Source organism: Entelurus aequoreus, linkage group LG07 (assembly GCF_033978785.1).
Source record: "Entelurus aequoreus isolate RoL-2023_Sb linkage group LG07, RoL_Eaeq_v1.1, whole genome shotgun sequence".
Lineage (NCBI taxonomy): Eukaryota > Metazoa > Chordata > Actinopteri > Syngnathiformes > Syngnathidae > Entelurus > Entelurus aequoreus.
The window spans coordinates 13,239,034-13,258,065 of record NC_084737.1 but is presented as its reverse complement, the minus strand read 5'-3'; the positions used below and the strand labels follow the sequence as shown (position 1 = coordinate 13,258,065).

General features: G+C 36.3%; 1 protein-coding gene across 1 annotated transcript in view; it reads left to right on the top strand.

The window, feature by feature from the left end:
- The window catches only part of sdcbp2 (syndecan binding protein (syntenin) 2), a 52,540-nt gene that overhangs the window by 14,570 nt on the left and 18,938 nt on the right, over nucleotides 1-19,032 (top strand). Inside the window, exons 2-4 of the mRNA XM_062052598.1 lie at nucleotides 2,407-2,458; nucleotides 7,733-7,844; nucleotides 13,566-13,666. Of these exons, the coding sequence (XP_061908582.1) occupies nucleotides 2,408-2,458; nucleotides 7,733-7,844; nucleotides 13,566-13,666 (264 nt within the window). The 5' untranslated portion in view covers nucleotide 2,407. The remainder of the gene's footprint in view (nucleotides 1-2,406; nucleotides 2,459-7,732; nucleotides 7,845-13,565; nucleotides 13,667-19,032) is intronic.

The following is a 19,032-nucleotide window of genomic DNA, read 5'->3' as shown; positions in this document are numbered from 1 at the left end:
TGCCATTGAATTCTAAGTCAATGTTTATTTGCAAAAAAAAAAAGTTTCTCAGTTCAAACATTAAATATCTCATCTTTGCAGTCTATTCAATTGACTGAGATCGGTAGGTTGGAGTTCAAATCCCAGCCGAGTCATACCAAAGACTATAAAAATGGGACCCATTACCTCCCTGCTTGGCACTCAGCATCAAGGGTTGGAGTTGGGGGTTAAATCACCAAAATGATTCCCGGGCGCGGCGCCGCTGCTGCCCACTGCTCCCCAAGGGGATGGGTCAAATGTAGAGGACAAATTTCACCACATCTAGTGTGTGTGTGACAATCATTGGTACTTTAATCTTTAATCTTTAATATAAGTTGAAAAGGATTTACAAATCATTGTATTCTGTTTTTTTTACCATTTACACAATGTGCCAACTCCACTGCTTTTGGGCTTCGTATGATGAAATAAAACACACAATTTGCATGCATGAAAAAGTGTGTGCAGAAAGATTGCTCCTGTAATACACTTCCATTTGCTGCATGTCTCAACCTGTACTGTTGTTTTCCTGTCAGCCAGCCAGCTGACTTTCACTTCCGCTTCTCTGCACACGGACATCTTGTTCTTTTTTTTGTGTTCCTGCTGGCTTTCCACTTCTCCATGCGCGACACACGTAGATGCTGCTAAGCTAACACACGACTGATGTTTTCAGACGCCCATTATGTAAATCCCACTGCGAACGTTGTCGCCGTCACACTTTTAACTGCATCTCACCTCATTTATATCCACTCACTATTATCTTGTAACCTTTATGTAATGTGGACTTTGACATGCACTCTTATAACATCACTTTTTCCATTCATGCAATTAAGCACTTCATGTATGATAAGGAAACAATAATATGACTCATTTACCAAGAACCATTACTTTTTATATTTTATTTTTTTTATATTCATATGTATTTTCTTTGTGAATTGCATTAATGTATGTCAAATTTTTGGGATGTAACGATGAGAATTTAATATCACATTGACATAATTATCGTGGTATATTTGAATGTGCTCCAAATGTACTTATGAACACACTGAAATATTTTGACAAAGTATTTTTTAATACCTAAAATAAATAGACACCCAATAGAAAATCCACTAATTACATATACATACGTACACTCATGCACATAATCACGTTTCATCAAACATATATTAATGTTGTTGCCCTAAGGGAAACTGGGTAACACATGGCACACTGACAAAGCTTAACCTACGCTAAGCTCTTTTTGTTTTAAATATTGGTTTGTACTGTAGCACTTAGTTTTATTTAAATGAGGGGTGTAACGGTACACAAAAATTTCGGTTCGGTACGTACCTTGGTTTAGAGGTAACGGTTCGGTTCATTTTCGGTACAGTAAGAAAACAACAAAATATAAATTTTTGGGTTATTTTGTGTGAAATTATTAACACATTACCTTAAAATATCAAATAATATTATTTAGCTCATTCACGTAAGAGTCTAGACGTATAAGATTTAATCGGATTTAGCGATTAGGAGTGACAGATTGTTTGGTAAACGTATAGCATGTTCTATATGTTAGTTATTTAAATTACTCTTACCATAATATGTTATGTTAACATACCAGGCACGTTCTCAGTTGGTTATTTATGCGTTATATAACGTACACTTATTCAGCCTATTGTTCACTATTTTTTATTTTTTTTAAATTGCCTTTGAAATGTCTATTCTTGGTGTTGGGTTTTATCAAATAAATTTCCCCCAAAAATGCGACTTATACTCCAGTGCGACTTATATATGTTTTTTTCCTTCTTTATTATGCATTTTCGGCCGGTGCGAATTATACTCCGGAGCGACTTATACTCCGAAAAATACGGTACATTGGCAACAGATGAACATAATGGACACACAGTAGGTTCCAGAAGATCAGTTTTTGGGGAGTACACACCCACGACCCTATCACATTGACTTGACTATACAAGCTTGTTGGCACTGGATTTATTCCCACGTGGTAACGTGAATGGTCTCCTGTTGATGTTCTTGTTTACACAAACGCAGTGCACCAAATGTTAGTTTGACGTTTAATATAGTTCAATAATCTACTGCAGTAGAGCAGCATCTAGTGTTACACCAAATAATCACTTAATTAAATATTTAAACACAGTGTTGCTGTTCAAACTGTGTTTAATGTTACATATTAAAAATATACTTGTTAAATAAAACCGCATTGTTTTTAATGCATATTTAGGCCCACTACGCCACTGTTTTTTTTTAATGTTGGTTATTATGGTGGTACTTGGAGAGCCAAGTCTTTTCTGAGGTGGTCCTTGGTGAAAAAAGTTTGAGAACCACTGTTCTATTGTATTTATGGTGTGATAATGTGACATCCTGTTCCTTCTGTCCTCCCCCCCACTACAGGATGTCTCTGTACCCGTCTCTGGAGGACATGAAGGTGGACAAGGTGATGAGGGTAAGAAGTGCTTTGAAGAGAAAGTGTGCTGGAAATTTTCCAACGACAATAAAGCCGCGCAGAACCGTCTCCCAACAATAAGTTGTCTCCAGCAGAAGGGTCCATGTCACGGGCAGCGGCTCGCAATGCGGCGCTAATGTGAATAATGTGGTGCCAACACGAGGTTAAAGCACACTGGAGCCTTTCTCATAATGTACAACTTAAGTGTTTGTTTTTTCCCCAATAGATCCTCTTGTTGATTCACTCTTTATTTCCATGCACATTTCACTCATGCACATAGTGAATGTGGGACTTCACTCAATGCTAGTAATAATTTTCGCACATTAAAATAACAACAAAAGCAGTAGAAGTATTACATTCTGATTATTGCATTCAATACCTTTTGAACGCTGGTATTGTTTGTTTTGTTTTTTTTCATTTCCTTGTCTATGGTTAAGTCTGAACTTGTTGAAAAGATTGTATTTGGTAAAAGCGAAACCAATATATATTACATTTTTTGAGAGTTTTGAGAGGAGAGACATTTCTGAACCCCAAATATACACAGTACAGGCCAAAAGTTTGGACACACCTCATTCAATGCCTCTTCTTAATTTTCACAAATATTTACATTGTAAATTGTCACTGAAGGCATGAAAACTATGAATGAACACACGTGGAGTTATGTAACAAAAAAAGGTGAAATAACTGAAAACATGTTTTATATTCTAGTTTCTTCAAAATAGCCACCATTTTCCCTGATTACTGCTTTGCACACTCTTGGCATTCTCTCCATGAGCTTCAAGGGGTAGTCACCTGAAATGGTTTTCACTTCACAGATGTGCCTTATCAGGGTTGATTAGGGGATTTTCTTGCTTTATCAATGGAGTTGGGACCATCAGTTGTGTTGTGATTGATTGAAACTTTTATTAGTAGATTGCTCAGTACAGTACATATTCCGTACAATTGACCACTAAATGGTAACACCCAAATACGTTTTTCAACTTGTTTAAGTCGGGGTCCACGTTAATCAATTCATGGCCGGTACTGTAAGTGTATGTTTTTTAAAGGGTCTTATTATTCAAAACAAACCTGGTCGGCGCCTGTTCTTGTGTATTTGGAATCTCAATAAGTACCAAAAATGTGAAATCAAACCATAGAGGCATGGCGGAGATATTTATAAACCAATATTGCCTTCTTTCAAACTTGCTCTAAATTACCTTTTTGGAATTTAAGACTTTAGTGGTGTATTTTGCCTTAGTTATGTCAACAGATATCTACTACTATTAAATGTTATATAGACCCCAAGGAAGTTTTAAAATATAGCAAAAAAAAATCATAATATTACCCCTTTAAATTAATGCTAATTTAATCCAAACATATTGATGCATAACAATCAATGTTCTTACAATTATTAAAGCACTCAAGAGTGTAGTATCAGTGTTTCCCATAAATGTACCGTACTTTCCGGACTATAGAGCACGGCGGCATATGAGCGGCACCCATAAAAGTTTAGAAGAACCTTTTTTTTCCCATTTATTAGCCGCGCCGCACTGCACATATATACAGTACAGGCCAAACGTTTGGACACACTTTCTCATTTCAATGCGTTTTCTTTAATTTCATGACTATTTACATTGTAGATTGCCACTGAAGGCATCGAAACTATGACACCTGTAAAGTCAAAACTAGGGATGTCCGATAATGGCTTTTTTGCCGATATACGATATTCCGATATAGTCCAACTCTTAATTACCGATACCGATATCAACCGATACCGATATATACAGTCGTGGAATTAACACATTATTATACCTAATTTGGACAACCAGGTATGGTGAAGATAAGGTCCTTTTAAAAAAATAAAATAGAATAAAATAAGATAAATAAATTAAAAACATTTTCTTGAATAAAAAATAAAGTAAAACAATATAAAAACAGTTACATAGAAACTAGTAATTAATGAAAATGAATAAAATTAACTGTTAAAGGTTAGTACTATTAGTGGACCAGCAGCACGCACAATCATGTGTGCTTACGGACTGTATCCCTTGCAGACTGTATTGATATATATTGATATATAATGTAGGAACCAGAATATTAATAACAGAAAGAAACAACCCTTTTGTGTGAATGAGTGTGAATTAGTGTAAATGGGGAAGGGAGGTTTTTTGGGTTAGTGCACTAATTGTAAGTGTATCTTGTGTTTTTTATGTTGATTTAATTAAAAAAACCCAAAAAAAACCCGATACTGATAATAAAAAAACCGATACCGATAATTTCCGATATTACATTTTAAAGCATTTATCGGCCGATAATATCAGCAGGCCGATATTATTGGACATCTCTAGTAGGGATGTCCCGATCCGATATTTGGATCGGATTGGCCGCCGATATTTGCCAAAAAATGCGTATCGGCAAGGCATGGGAAAATGCCGATCCAGATCCAGTTTTAAAAGCAATTCCGGTAGGTGTTTTCCAACGCATAGATTTAAATAATACATTCCACTTTTCTGCTGCTCCCTAATTTCCGTTCCGCATTTTCCAGCACACCTTCAACACATCCACAGGTCTGTGTCCTAACCGTTAAGACGGCCATGTGAATTAAAAGTTACCGGTAAAAATGTCAGCTGTCTCTGTGCGATATAGAAAATGACTATATCGTGATATTCGAGTATATGTTCTCACGCAGTTGCTTTTAGCTGCTGGCATTACATGACAGGCTCTTCCCACTCCTTCTTGTGTCTGCTTCTCACAGACAGCAAGCGCACCTTCTTACATACGTCACATACTGTCACGTCATACGTCACATATGTATACGCCCTCTCCCAGCAGAGAGGTAGCAGCATGGCTAACGTTAGCTGTGATGCTAGCGTAGCCGTGTGAGCGGTAATAATGAAGGAATAATTAATTAATTCCCAAGAAAAACAGCAGGGGGTCCATCGTCTGGCGGTGGTTTGGCTTCAAGTGGGAATATGTCGGACAAACAACCGTAATTTGTCAAGTGTGGGCAATCTTCGTTCACAATCACAATCTTCGTTCAATGAATGTTCTGCAATTTGTCGTCCCCAAAGTAAGAACTGAACTGGGCAAGAAAGCATTTAGGTTTTCAGCAGCGAAGGCTTGGAATAACCTACAATCGAATATTAAACTTCAAACCCTTGTTACGTTGAATGAGTTTAAAGCTTCTGTGAAAGGACTGCAGTCTACCTTGTCTGTATGCACATGTGTTATGTGAGCAAGTTTTAATGTCGTAAATGTGATGTTTTATGTATTTGTTTACTGTTTTTAATGTAACCTTGCTGCTACCCTCTTGGCCAGGTCTCCCTTGGAAAAGAGATCTTTGATCTCAATGGGATTTTACCTGGTTAAATAAAGGCTAATAATAATAAGTAGGGCAAAAGCGTTGCTATAAAAAGTAGCGTTACTGCTAATATGTAGCATCATTTGAAAAGTCCCCTGCTAGAAAATGAAGAGTGTTTGAAACGCCGCATGTCAACATCTCCATTGTGTATTATTCAAACTCACCTAATTCAGCTGGCTAGTTGTTTTAAGAGTACTAAAACCCTTTTCAACATGAATCTGACAACTAAGTAGGCTAAATAACTTTAAACTTTAATACATGCTCGGATAAGGCCAGTATCGGCCAGTATCGGTATCGGATCGGAAGTGCAAAAACAACATCTGTATCGGATCGGAAGTGCAAAAACCTGGATCGGGGCATCACTAGAGATTCTCTAGTGAAAACCCTTTCAGGTTCAAGCTCATTGAGAGAATGCCAAAAGTGTGGCTATTTTGAAGAAACTACAATATAAAACATGTTTTCAGTTATGTCACCTTTTTTTGTTAAGTACATAACTCCACATGTGTTCATTTATAGTTTTGATGCCCTCAGTGGCAATCTACAATGTAAATAGTCATGAAAATAAAGAAAACCCAAATAATGAGGAGAAGGTGTGTCCAAACTGTATATTGTGAAATGAGTTATTTACACAGAAATATTTTAGAAATGTTTACCGGTATTTACATACAGTCGCGATCAAAAGTTTACATACACTTGTAAAGAACATAATGTCATGGCTTTATTGAGTTTCCAATCATTTTTACAACTCTTATTTTTTTGTGATAGAGTGATTGGGGCACATACTTGTTGGTCACAAAAAACATTCATGAAGTTTGGTTCGTTCATGAATTTATTATGAGTCCACTGAAAAATGTATCAAATCTGCTGGGTCAAAAGTATACATACAACAATGTTAATATTTGTTTACATGTCCCTTGGCAAGTTTCACTGCAATAAGGCGCTTTTGGTAGCCATCCACAAGCTTCTGGCAAGCTTCTGGTTGAATTTTTGACCACTCCTCTTAACAAAATTGGTGCGGTTCAGCTAAATTGGTTGGTTTTCTGACATGGACTTGTTTCTTCATCATTGTCCACACGTTTAAGTTTAAGTCAGGACTTTGGTAAAGGCCATTCTAAAACCTTAATTTTAGCCTTATTTAGCCATTCTTTTACCACTTTTGACGTGTGTTGGGGGTCATTGTCCTGTTGGAACACCCAACTGCGCCCAAGACCCAACCTCCGGGCTGATGACTTTAGGTTGTCCTGAAACAAAAATTGAGCTGTTTGGCCACAACACCCAGCAATATGTTTGGAGGAGTAAAGGTGAGGCCTTTAATCCCAGGAACACCATTCCTACCGTCAAGCATGGTGGTATTATGCTCTGGGCCTGTTTTAGCTTCCAATGGAACTGGTGCTTTAAATGGGACAATGAAAAAGGAGGTTTACCTCCAAATTATTCAGCTGAGATAGGCTCCAGCACCCCTACAACCCCAAGAGGGACACACGGTAAAAAATGGATGGATGGATGTTCACCCATGCGCATAAATAAACACAACCAGAGAATGAGAAGAAAGGAAAGGAAATGTACTTGCATTATTATTATTATATATTATGATTACAATAGTGCTTGATTTGATCTCTAATTAATTCTGACAGTAATATCGTTTATCGGCAATAATTTGTGGGACTATCGTCCAGCAAAATGTATTTTCGCCCAGGCTTACGTCAATGAGCTTAAAACTGTAGCACTTACGCAACCCATAGGGGGCTTCACAGGTACATTTTGAATGTTTGGCATGTCATTCAACACAATGAGTGGTACTAAATAGCCTGCGGTATGTATTTTTCATATATGTTCCGAAAAACTGTGTTGTTAAAATAGTCATTGGACGTAGCATAGCACATAGCATAACACGAAAAGTTGACAGCATTTTCACTGTTTTGATTTTCCCTCAGGCCCAGGCCCAGTTTGCCCATACCTCCACCCCCAACTCCACCATGCCAGCAGCCATCACCGAGGGGGGCGAGCAGCTGCAGCAGCCGGCTACTGCTGGGATGCTGTCATCCAGTAGGTGCCGTACATCATATGCGGATATCGTGGCCAAAATTATCACATTTATCGTTTGAATGTGCCCAAAAAGTACTTATGCACACTGAGATCTTTAGACCAAGTTATTTAAAAAAAAATCTAAAATAGACACTGTTAAAAAGCTACTATTTTGCATGTTTTGTGTTATGTTTCACTGATGGTGAATGTTGTATGTGGGTCTCCGTTTTATTTTTATATTTCAGCCTCTGTGTTTTATCTTACTGTTTATGATGTCTGATGTTGATGTGCATTGAACCACGTAACAAATAAAGATAGATTAACATGCGAAACAGATAGCAGCAGAAGACACAAAGCCATGATAACCGCTGGGCTCGCTTGAATGAAAAGTAGCGAAACAACAGAAGAATGAGTGCTGCGTAGTGCAGTCACCAGCTATGAACAAGAAATGAGCAAGTAGAATAACAAGAGTCTAGACAGAGAACAATATAAATAGCTATACAAAACAAATAAACTAGGCTGACCATATTCTGAGGACACATATATGCGTGCCAAGGCGGGCAGCACGCCAAGGCCAGGACTAAGTAAAAATTTGCCAATGATACTTGAACATGCTTTATAAATAATATATTTATTCAAATAAAGCAGTTTTTCTCCTCTATTGACAGCAGTGTTGGCGCTAGGAATTTTCAAAATGGGGTCCCATGGACCCCATCAAGTCATAAAAATGGGGTGCCACAGTAAATATTTGGGGTCCCACTTTTTTGTAAGCGTTTTGAAAACAAATGATAAACGTATGCATTGTCCATTTATATCTCACATTCTATGTTGTGTTTTGGAAAAAGGTGGTCATAAACGTTACTTAATTCATTAAAAGAAATAATAAAAAAAGAAGACAAATTTGTATGCATATGTAAATGTATTCAGTTTTAAACATTCATTCACTTTCTTCTTTCCTTCATGGATCTGAACTTTACCGCTGCTGGTAGTTTTTTCTATGTTTTTATTTAATAAGTTGTAGGTATATTTATTTCAGTATAAAAGTGTAAAAAGTGTTTTGCTTGGGTCATGAAATGAGGATAATGGTGTGCCAGGGCATGCATACATTTTATATTTAAAGCTTAAATCTCAACTTCAGATCTATTCCTCATTTCAAAATGTTTTAGTTTTTTTTAAGTTGTTTTTTTGTTTGTTTGTTTTCCACCCTTTTTTGTCAAACACAACTATGTTTTTTTATGGCAAACACACAAAATATGCAAAATCTTCCACCAAAAATATTTTTCATGTGTAATATTTGATGTAAAGTAATCGGGACCTTGGATAGGTCAATAATTCATAATAACATTGATTTTGATTCAATATTATGTTTTGAGCAATGACAGTTTGAAAGAAAAAAAACAGCTTTGTTTTATTAGTCAACATTGCAACTTTGTCTAAATTACATTTCACCTTTAAGCTTTTTTATTTCACTTTTGTTATGTTTTTGTTTATTTTAATGGTATTTTTAGAATGTGCCGTGGGCCTTTAAAACATTAGCTGTGGGCCGCAAATGGTAAAAAAATAAATAGATCTGCGTCTTCTCTGATTTCAATGCGTTAAAAAGACACAAAAAGTGTGTTAACGCCAACACTGCTTGACAGTACAACAAAATAAGTCACACTTATATTCTGTAACAATCACAGTTTTGGAAAAAAAAGTGCAGAGGTAGAAATATTCAAAATAACCTCTAAATTTAAATTTCCCGTCTGGGATTAATAAAGTATTTCTGATTCTGATTGTATATATATATATATATATATATATATATATATATATATATATATATATATATATATATATATATATATATATATATATATATGAGGTGGGGGGGGGGTAGTGGGGGGGGGGGGTAGTGGGGGGTGTATATTGTAGCGTACCGGAAGAGTTAGTGCTGGAAGGGGTTCTGGGTATTTGTTATGTTGTGTTTATGTTGTGTTGCGGTGCGGTGCGGATGTTCTCCCGAAATGTGTTTGTCATTCTTGTTTGGTGTGGGTTCACAGTGTGGCGCATATTTGTAACCGTGTTAAAGTTGTTTATACGGCTACCCTCAGTGTGACCTGTATGGCTGTTGACCAAATATGCCTTGCATTCACTTGTGTGTAAAAAGCCGTAGATATTATGTGACTGGGCCGGCACGCAAAGGCAGTGCCTTTAAGGCACGCCCCCAATATTGTTGTCTGGATGGAAATCGGGAGAAATTCGGGAGAATGGTTGCCCCGGGAGATTATCGGGAGGGGCACTGAAATTCGGGAGTCTCCCGGGAAAATCGGGAGGGTTGGCAAGTATGTCAATCAATCCTCTATCTCTGTCTCTGCCTCTGCCCCTCCCTCACGAATGTTACTGGGTGCAATTTGTTTAGTTTTTAACCCCTTCTTAACCCTGGACGTACATTGAAAATACACGCAACCCTGACTCAAAATGCCGGATATTTGAGGCATTTAAGAAACCCACCCCGGACAGCCCCGCAAAAGAGGACATGTCCGGGGAAAAGAGGACGTATGGTCAGTCTAAATAAACTGTAAATGAACACAAGACATTACTGTGTATGTCAGTAGCCAAAGAAGGATCTTTTGTAACTTGTTTTCAAATCATTTAAATGTCAAATAATACATTGTGATTTATATTGCGATTGCAAGAGGCTGTCGCAATATGGATTTGAGGCCATATCGCCCATCCCTGTCTATTTACTTTTATTAATACTGTTCTGTTCTTTATCAGGCCTTTTATTGTCATTGATCAGTTGCCTGCACAATGAAAGTTAGTTGACAAGACACAAAGGAGCAAAGTCCAAAAATCACCCCATACCGTAGTTACTGCATATAAACATTGGGTGGTTTGGAAAAGTACATTTCATTCTCTTAACAGTGCTGCAGAAAAGACCAATTAAGACAGTGGTCCCCAACCTTTTTGTAACTGCGGTCAACGCTTGAAAACTTGTCCCACGGACCGGGGGGGGGGGGGGGGGGGGGGTATTTTATTTATTTTGTCATAAAAAAAATACAATCATGTGTGCTTACGGACTGTATCCCTGCAGACTGTATTGATCTATATTGATATATAATGTAGAAACCAGACATATTAATAATAGAAAGAAACAACCCTTTTTGTGTGAATGAGTGTAAATGGGGGAGAGATGTTTTTTTGGTTGGTGCGCTAATTGTAAGTGTATCTTGTGGTTTTTATGGTGTTTTAATTTTTAAAAAAAGTATATATATATATTAGGGGTGTGGGAAAAAATTGATTCGAATTCGAATCGCGATTCTCACGTTGTGCGAATCAGAATCGATTCTCATTTTTAAAAAATCGATATTTTTTAAATTTTTATTATTTATAAAAAAAGTATAATTTTTAAAAAAAATTTTTTTAAATTAAGCAATCCAACAAAACAATACACAGCAATACCATAACAATGCAATCCAATTCCAAAACCAAACCCGACCCAGCAACACTCAGAACTGCAATAAACAGAGCAATTGAGAGGAGACACAAACACGACACAGAACAAACCAAAAGTAGTGAAACAAAAATGAATATTATCAACAACAGTATCAATATTAGTTACAATTTCAACATAGCAGTGATTAAAAATCCCTCATTGACATTATCATTAGACATTTAGTTTATGAGATCCGATGCAAGTGTAAGCCACTGTGACACTACTGTTCTTTTTTTTTTTATTTTTTTTTTATTAATGTTTGTAATGATAATATCAATGTGGGATTTTTAATCACTGCTATGTTGAAATTGTTACTAATATTGATACTGTTGTTGATAATATTCATTTTTGTTTCACTACTTTTAGATTGTTCCGTGTCATGTTTGTGTGTCTTCAATTGCTCTGTTTATTGCTATTCTGAATGTTGCTGGGTCGGGTTTGGTTTTGAAATTGTATTGCATTATTATGGTATTGTTGTGTATTGTTTTCATTTAAAAAAAATAATAAGTTTTTGAATCGAGAATCGTGTTGAATTGAAAAAAAATCGATTTTGAATCGAATCGGGACCCCAAGAATCGATTTTGAATCGAATCGTGGGACACCCAAAGATTCACAGCCCATATATATATATATATATATATATATATATATATATATATATATATATATATATATATATATATATATATATATATATATATATATATATATATATATATATATATATATATATATATATATATATATTCATTTATTTCTTGTACCACTAAATTAGGATACACCATAAAGCTGGCTACAGGGAACACAAATTATTTGTTTATAAAATCCAACATATTGTAATGTACAGATCTAACACAGGTTACCTACAAATATGCAACAATTCTTCTCAACAGGAGAGGGAAAATACAATTTTAGGGAAAAAAAAGAATTTAATGCACTTATATATCTGTATGTGGAATTAGACTATGGAATGGATAAATGATGGTTAGCATGAAAGTCGTCTTTTATGATCACCTTGTCTCTGGTGAGACACCTACTGTAGCGCTGGGGATGACCATCTGGTTGATATAACGCTGTGTAGGCGTGTGTAGGGGACGGCGTGGCGAAGTTGGTAGAGTGGCCGTGCCAGCAATCGGAGGGTTGCTTGTTACTGGGGTTCAATCCCCACCTTCTACCATCCTAGTCACGTCCGTTGTGTCCTTGGGCAAGACACTTCACCCTTGCTGCTAGTTAGCGCCTTGCATGGCAGCTCCCGCCATCAGTGTGTGAATGTATGGGTGAATGTGGAAATACTGTCAAAGCGCTTTGAGTACCTTGAAGGTAGAAAAGCGCTATACAACTATAACCCATTTATTTATCATTTATAGTCTCTTACGATCGGCCACTGTGCAACCAGACAACCAAGGACAACGTGCTTTCGGATAAATAAAAGTCGGATTTCCGTGGGCAATGTTTTAGGTGTAAGGAGACAAGAGAAACTCCGTATTCAAATGTCCTGACCTAAGCTTTTTCTTTGGCTTCCCGTGCCTTACAGGTTCCACCATAGCTCTGATAAACACATCTCTTGTGTTCTACTTTGCAAATGTTTGTTGTGATTGCATCAAAAATAGCATCATGTAATCTTTTTTTTTTTTACTATCATCCTCATCAAGTCAGCGAGTAGAAAAGACCCAAATGTGTCTAACTTCTCTCCTTTCACTCTTTCTCGTGAGATTTGGGCTTTCTTTTGTTGTTTTTAAATGTCTACTAGCTGATGGTCGCCATGGATACCGGCCCTGGCTGTTGTGTTGGGACTCAAAGGGATAATAACGAGAGAGGAGGAATGAAGAGGAAGTGTGGGAGGAGTTAGTTTTACTGGCAGGCAAAAGGAACTTGCTCTATCCAAGTTGATGAATGGCATTTTAAAACCGCATTCATCAACGTATTTTCTTCAACATAACAAATAAACCTATTTCTGATGATCATTGTTCAATACTAAAAGTGATTATTTTTTTAACTATTTAAAAATACACAGAAAAATGGAAAAAAAACATTAATTATTATGAAATGGAATAAAATAAATTATTTCGACCCTAATCAAGATTATGCTGTTTTTTGAAACAACATTCTAGTTGTGGATTTCCCTTGTATAAACTGACAGTGTACCGTTCATTCCTGTCAATGTCTTTGAAAAGTTAAATGTGGTAAATATTGCTCAAGTGTCTCAAACTGCAACAATATTTTTTTTTAATGATTGTGTCAACATTCTAATCCTTTCTGTTCAGGCTTGTACCCTAACCTGGAGGAGCTGGGAGAGTACATGGGTCTGAGCCTCAACAGTGATGAGGTGCAGCAAAACCTGTCCTTGCTGCCCGTGGCCAACAATGTACGTGAAAAAGCACGGCCCAAATATATGCTATACATACACCACAGCTCACAAGTTAACTCACCGTATTTTCCGGACTATAAGGCACACTTAAAATCCTTTTTTCCCCCTCAAAATTAGACAGTGCGCCTTCTAACCCGGTGCGTCTAATTAAGTTTGGTTGAGCTTACCCACCTCGAAGCTATTTTATTTGGTACATGGCGTAATGATAAGTGTGACCAGTAGATGGCAGTCACACATAAGAGATAAGTGTAGGCTCCACTATGATGGCAATATGACTCAAGTAAACAACACCAAAATTATATATATTCCATTGAAAATGTAGAACATCACACACGGCGCTCAAAAATGTATCAAAATGTTTTAGTACGACTTTGATAAGTTATGAACAACTTCAACATACGAGTATTATTATGGTGTGTTTATAAGGTAAGACATATTATCCGGCGTTTTGTTTCGCAATATGCAAAAGCAACTTTTCTTACCTTCTGGTACCTACTGATCTGTATTTAGGATCTGCATAAATCCTGAAAAATTGCGCGTGTCCGCCTTTGTAGTCCGTAGTCGATAAGCTTCTTCTTTTTCTCCATCTTCTTGTTATGGGACATTCATCCTCCACTGTTGCCATTTCTAATATAAAGTAGTGTAAAATTCTTACTCATATCGGTCAGTAAACTCGCCACGAAAGCGCTAAAACATACCCGTGTAGTGAGTTTACATTATTCACCCAAGGAACTTTAGTTATTAGAGAGTTCCGGTCGGACGGTTTTTCACGGGACACATACTCATTTACATCCTTTGGTTTTAGCCCTCCCAGTTCTACTGTTTCCAGGGAATTATTTTTTAGTTTACATTGTAAACATGAGCAAAAACAAGAAAAAAAAAGTTTTTAAGGAAATAAAAACATGGACCTAATCACTGTAGTATCGGTATATCCTCTAGTTCTTGTTAAAAACATGAATACCGTATTTTTCGGACTATAAGTCGCACTTAAAATCCTTTCATTTCTCAAAACTCGACAGTGCGCCTTATAACCCGATGCGCCTAATGTACGGAATAATTTTGGTTGTGCTTACCGACCTCGAAGCTATTTTATTTGGTACATGGTGAAATGATAAGTGTGACCAGTAGATGGCAGTCACACATAAGAGATACGTGTAGACTGCAATATGACTCAACTAAACAACACCAAAATGTAATATGTTCCATTGAAAGTATAAAATATTACACACGGTGCTCAAAAATCTATCAAAATGTTTTAGTAGGACTTTGGTAAGCTATAAAGCCGCACAGCTTGAAGGATTGTACTCTGCTTCAACATAGGAGTATTATTATGGTGTGTGTATAAGGTAAGACATATTATCCGGCGTTTTGTTTCGCAATATTATACAAAAGCAACTTTTCTTACCTTCTGGTACCTGCTGATCTGTATTTGGGATCTGCATAAATCGTCCGCCTTTGTAGTCTGTGCCGACACCGTAGTCGATAAGCTTCTTATTTTTATCTATCTTCTTGTTATGGGACATTCATCCTCCGCTGTTGCCATTTCTAATATAAAGTAGTGTAAAGTTATATCTGTCAGTAAACTCGCCATGAAAGCGCTAAAACATACCGGTGTAGTGAGTTTACATTATTCGCCCAAGGAACTTTAGTTATTAGAGAGTTCGGTCGGACGGTTTTTCATGGGACACATTTCCGGCGTTGTTATTCCACTATTGAGCCACGGATGAGGAGATGCTGCTCCGTTATTGATTGAAGTAAAGTCTGAATGTCATTAAAACAGTTAGCTCCATCTTTTGACACTTCTTCCACTCACGTCCTCGCACGCTACACCGCTACAACAAAGATGATGGCGAGAAGACGCTGTTGAAGGTGAGCCACGTAAATAAGACCGCCCACAAAACGGCGCATCCTGAAGCGACTGTCAGAAAGCGACTTGAAGATGATCTGTAAAACATCATCCATGCAACATTTTGACCAAAGAACCACCATTACATGTTATGTAGACCACAAGGAAGTATTTTACATTTAGGAAAAAAAAATAAAAACAATAGACCTGACTAAACCCGCTTATCGGCAGAGTGCCTTATAATCTGGTGCGCCCTATGGTCTGGAAAATACGGTACCATGCTCATTTTGCAAGGCGGACCTTGTTTTTATGGCAGTACAACTGTGACACGCGAGCATTTAAAGCGGAGACATGATGTCGGACATCTGGAGGGAGGATGTGTTCACAGCCTCAAGTAAGAGTACTATTAGCTTCTTCATGGCTAGAAGTTGTGTGAAAAATAACCTAAAATAACCATTTTAGCCAAAAGTCAGCCACCTAAACTTTGTCTACATCAATGCAAGCACGCTTTAAAGCAGCGGCAATTTGCAATGCCGTGAAAAAGGCACTTTAACAAACACATAGAGACATTTTAAGCCAACATTTTAGGGATTAATCAAAGACAGAATTCTACACATAAAGTCTATTAGAGTGCTCAAACTGCAAAGACTCAATCAATAGTCAAAATACCAGTGTGCAGCTTTTTAAACATCACAAAATTCCTTTTCATTTTGGGGAAGTTAGATATTGTGTCTTTTTGTTTGTTTCATTGCTGGTGTATTGTTTTTTTTTTAGCACTTTGCCTTTCCTTTCTTTTAAATGGACAACATTTTAATAATCATTTACATTTTTGTAACGGTTTAATGAGCAGCACAGTTACAGTATAAATTAGTGATTTCCGATAATGGCTTTTTGCCGATATCCGATATTCCGATATTGCCCAACTCTTAATTACCGATACCGATATCAACCGATACCAATATATACAGTCGTGGAATTAACACGTTATTATGCCTAATTTGGACAACCAGGTATGGTGAAGATAAGGTCCTTTTTAAAAATATTTATAAAATAAAATTTAAAAACACTTTCTTGAATAAAAAAGAAAGTAAAACAATATAAAAACAGTTACATAGAAACGAGTAATTAATGAAAATGAGTAAAATTAACTGTTAAAGGTTAGTACTATTAGTGGACCAGCAGCACGCACAATCATGTGTGCTTACGGACTGTATCCCTTGCAGACTGTGTTGATATATATTGATGTATAATGTAGGAACCAGAATATTAATAACAGAAAGAAACAACCCTTTTGTGTGAATGAGTGTAAATGGGGGAGGGAGGTTTTGGGGGTTGGTGCACTAATTGTAAGTGTATCTTGTGTTTTTTTATGTTGATTAAATAACAAAAAAAAACCAAACAAAAAAAACGATACAGATAATTTCCGATATTACATTTTAAAGCATTTATCGGCCGATAATATCGGCAGGCCGATATCGGACATCTCTAGTATAAATAAATATTTATGAATGAATTAGTCAACTTTGTTGTTAGTAAGCACATCGATGGAAAAATTACAGCCATTAAATATGTGTACATGTTATTATCCGATTAGTTGACTAATTGTTAACACAAGCAATGCCAAACTATTAATCAATTTAAACTATTATACAAACATGGGGTCTGGTTCAAATATAGAGATGAGGGTCTTTAAATTGACCTGCTGCTGTACTCTGTCTCAAAGTGTTAACATGTGCTCAATGTTTCCTTACCATTATTGCTATGTTGTCTATTACCATTATTGCTATATTCATTGTTCCTACATTGTTGATACAAATTATTGTTACAGTGTTATAATTATTGTTACCTGTGGTAATGCCACTATGATACATCATCTGTATTATAATCCTTGAACAAAGTAAGAGTGAAATTTATGTGAATAATCACTGAATGGAGAACTGGGGGTGGGATTAAATCAATTATCTTCTTCCCACTCCCTTTCAGGCAAAACTGGACAATCATGCATTACATACTATACATGACCTTTTGCACTATATTAATTTATATTATCATGTGTTGTCAACTTTGTACTTTTTTATGTCATTGCCTGAAATAAATAAATAAATAAAAAAATGAAAATGAATCAGTGACTCATCGACTATCAAAATAATCGTTAGTCGCAGCCCTACTTTGAAATGCAGTTAAATTGCCATAATGGAGGTGATTTTTATTAGTTTAGGGGAACGTTCCACGCTTTGTATGGAGATACACGATTTCCTGCGGACCCCGTGTCAGCCGGGGGATTCAAAATAAAAACATTGTCAGATAGAGGGATCCGTGTTTGTGATTAGTATTAATAGGGATTAATCGGCAATGAGGATTATGTACTTTTTTTTGGAAAATCGTCCTATACATATATACCGTATTTTTCGGACTATAAGTTGCAGTTTTTTTCATAGTTTGGCCGGGGGTGCGACTTATACTCGGAGCGACTTATGAGTGAAATGATTAACACATTACTGTACAATATCAAATAATATTATTTAGCTCATTCACGCAAGAGACTAGACGTATAAGATTTCATCGGATTTAGCGATCAGGAGTGACAGATTGTTTGGTAAATGTATAGCATGTTCTATATGTTCTAGTTATTTGAATGACTCTTACCATAATATGTTACGTTAACATACCAGGCACGTTCTCAGTTGGTTATTTATTTTAAATTGCCTTTCAAATGTCTATTCTTGGTGTTGGGTTTTATCAAATAAATTCCCCCCAAAAATGCGACTTCTACTCCAGTGTGACTTATATATGTTTTTTCCTTCTTTATTATGCATTTTCGGCAGGTGCGACTTATACTCCGGTGCGACTTATACTCCGAAAAATACGGTGTGTGTATATATATATATATATATATATATATACACTACCGTTCAAAAGTTTGGGGTCACATTGAAATGTCCTTATTTTTGAAGGAAAAGCACTGTACTTTTCAATAAAGATAATTTTAAACTAGTCTTAACTTTAAAGAAATACACTCTATACATTGCTAATGTGGTAAATGACTATTCTAGCTGCAAATGTCTGGTTTTTGGTGCAATATCTACATAGGTGTATAGAGGCCCATTTCCAGAAACTATCACTCCAGTGTTCTAATGGTACAATGTGTTTGCTCATTGGCTCAGAAGGCTAATTGATGATTAGAAAACCCTTGTGCAATCATGTTCACACATCTGAAAACAGTTTAGCTCGTTACAGAAGCTACAAAACTGACCTTCCTTTGAGCAGATTGAGTTTCTGGAGCATCACATTTGTAAGGTCAATTAAACGCTAAAAATGGCCAGAAAAAGAGAACTTTCATCTGAAACTCGACAGTCTATTCTTGTTCTTAGAAATGAAGGCTATTCCACAAAATTGTTTGGGTGACCCCAAACTTTTGAACGGTAGTGTATATATATATATATATATATATATATATATATATATATATATATATATATATATATATATATATACATATATATATATATATATATAT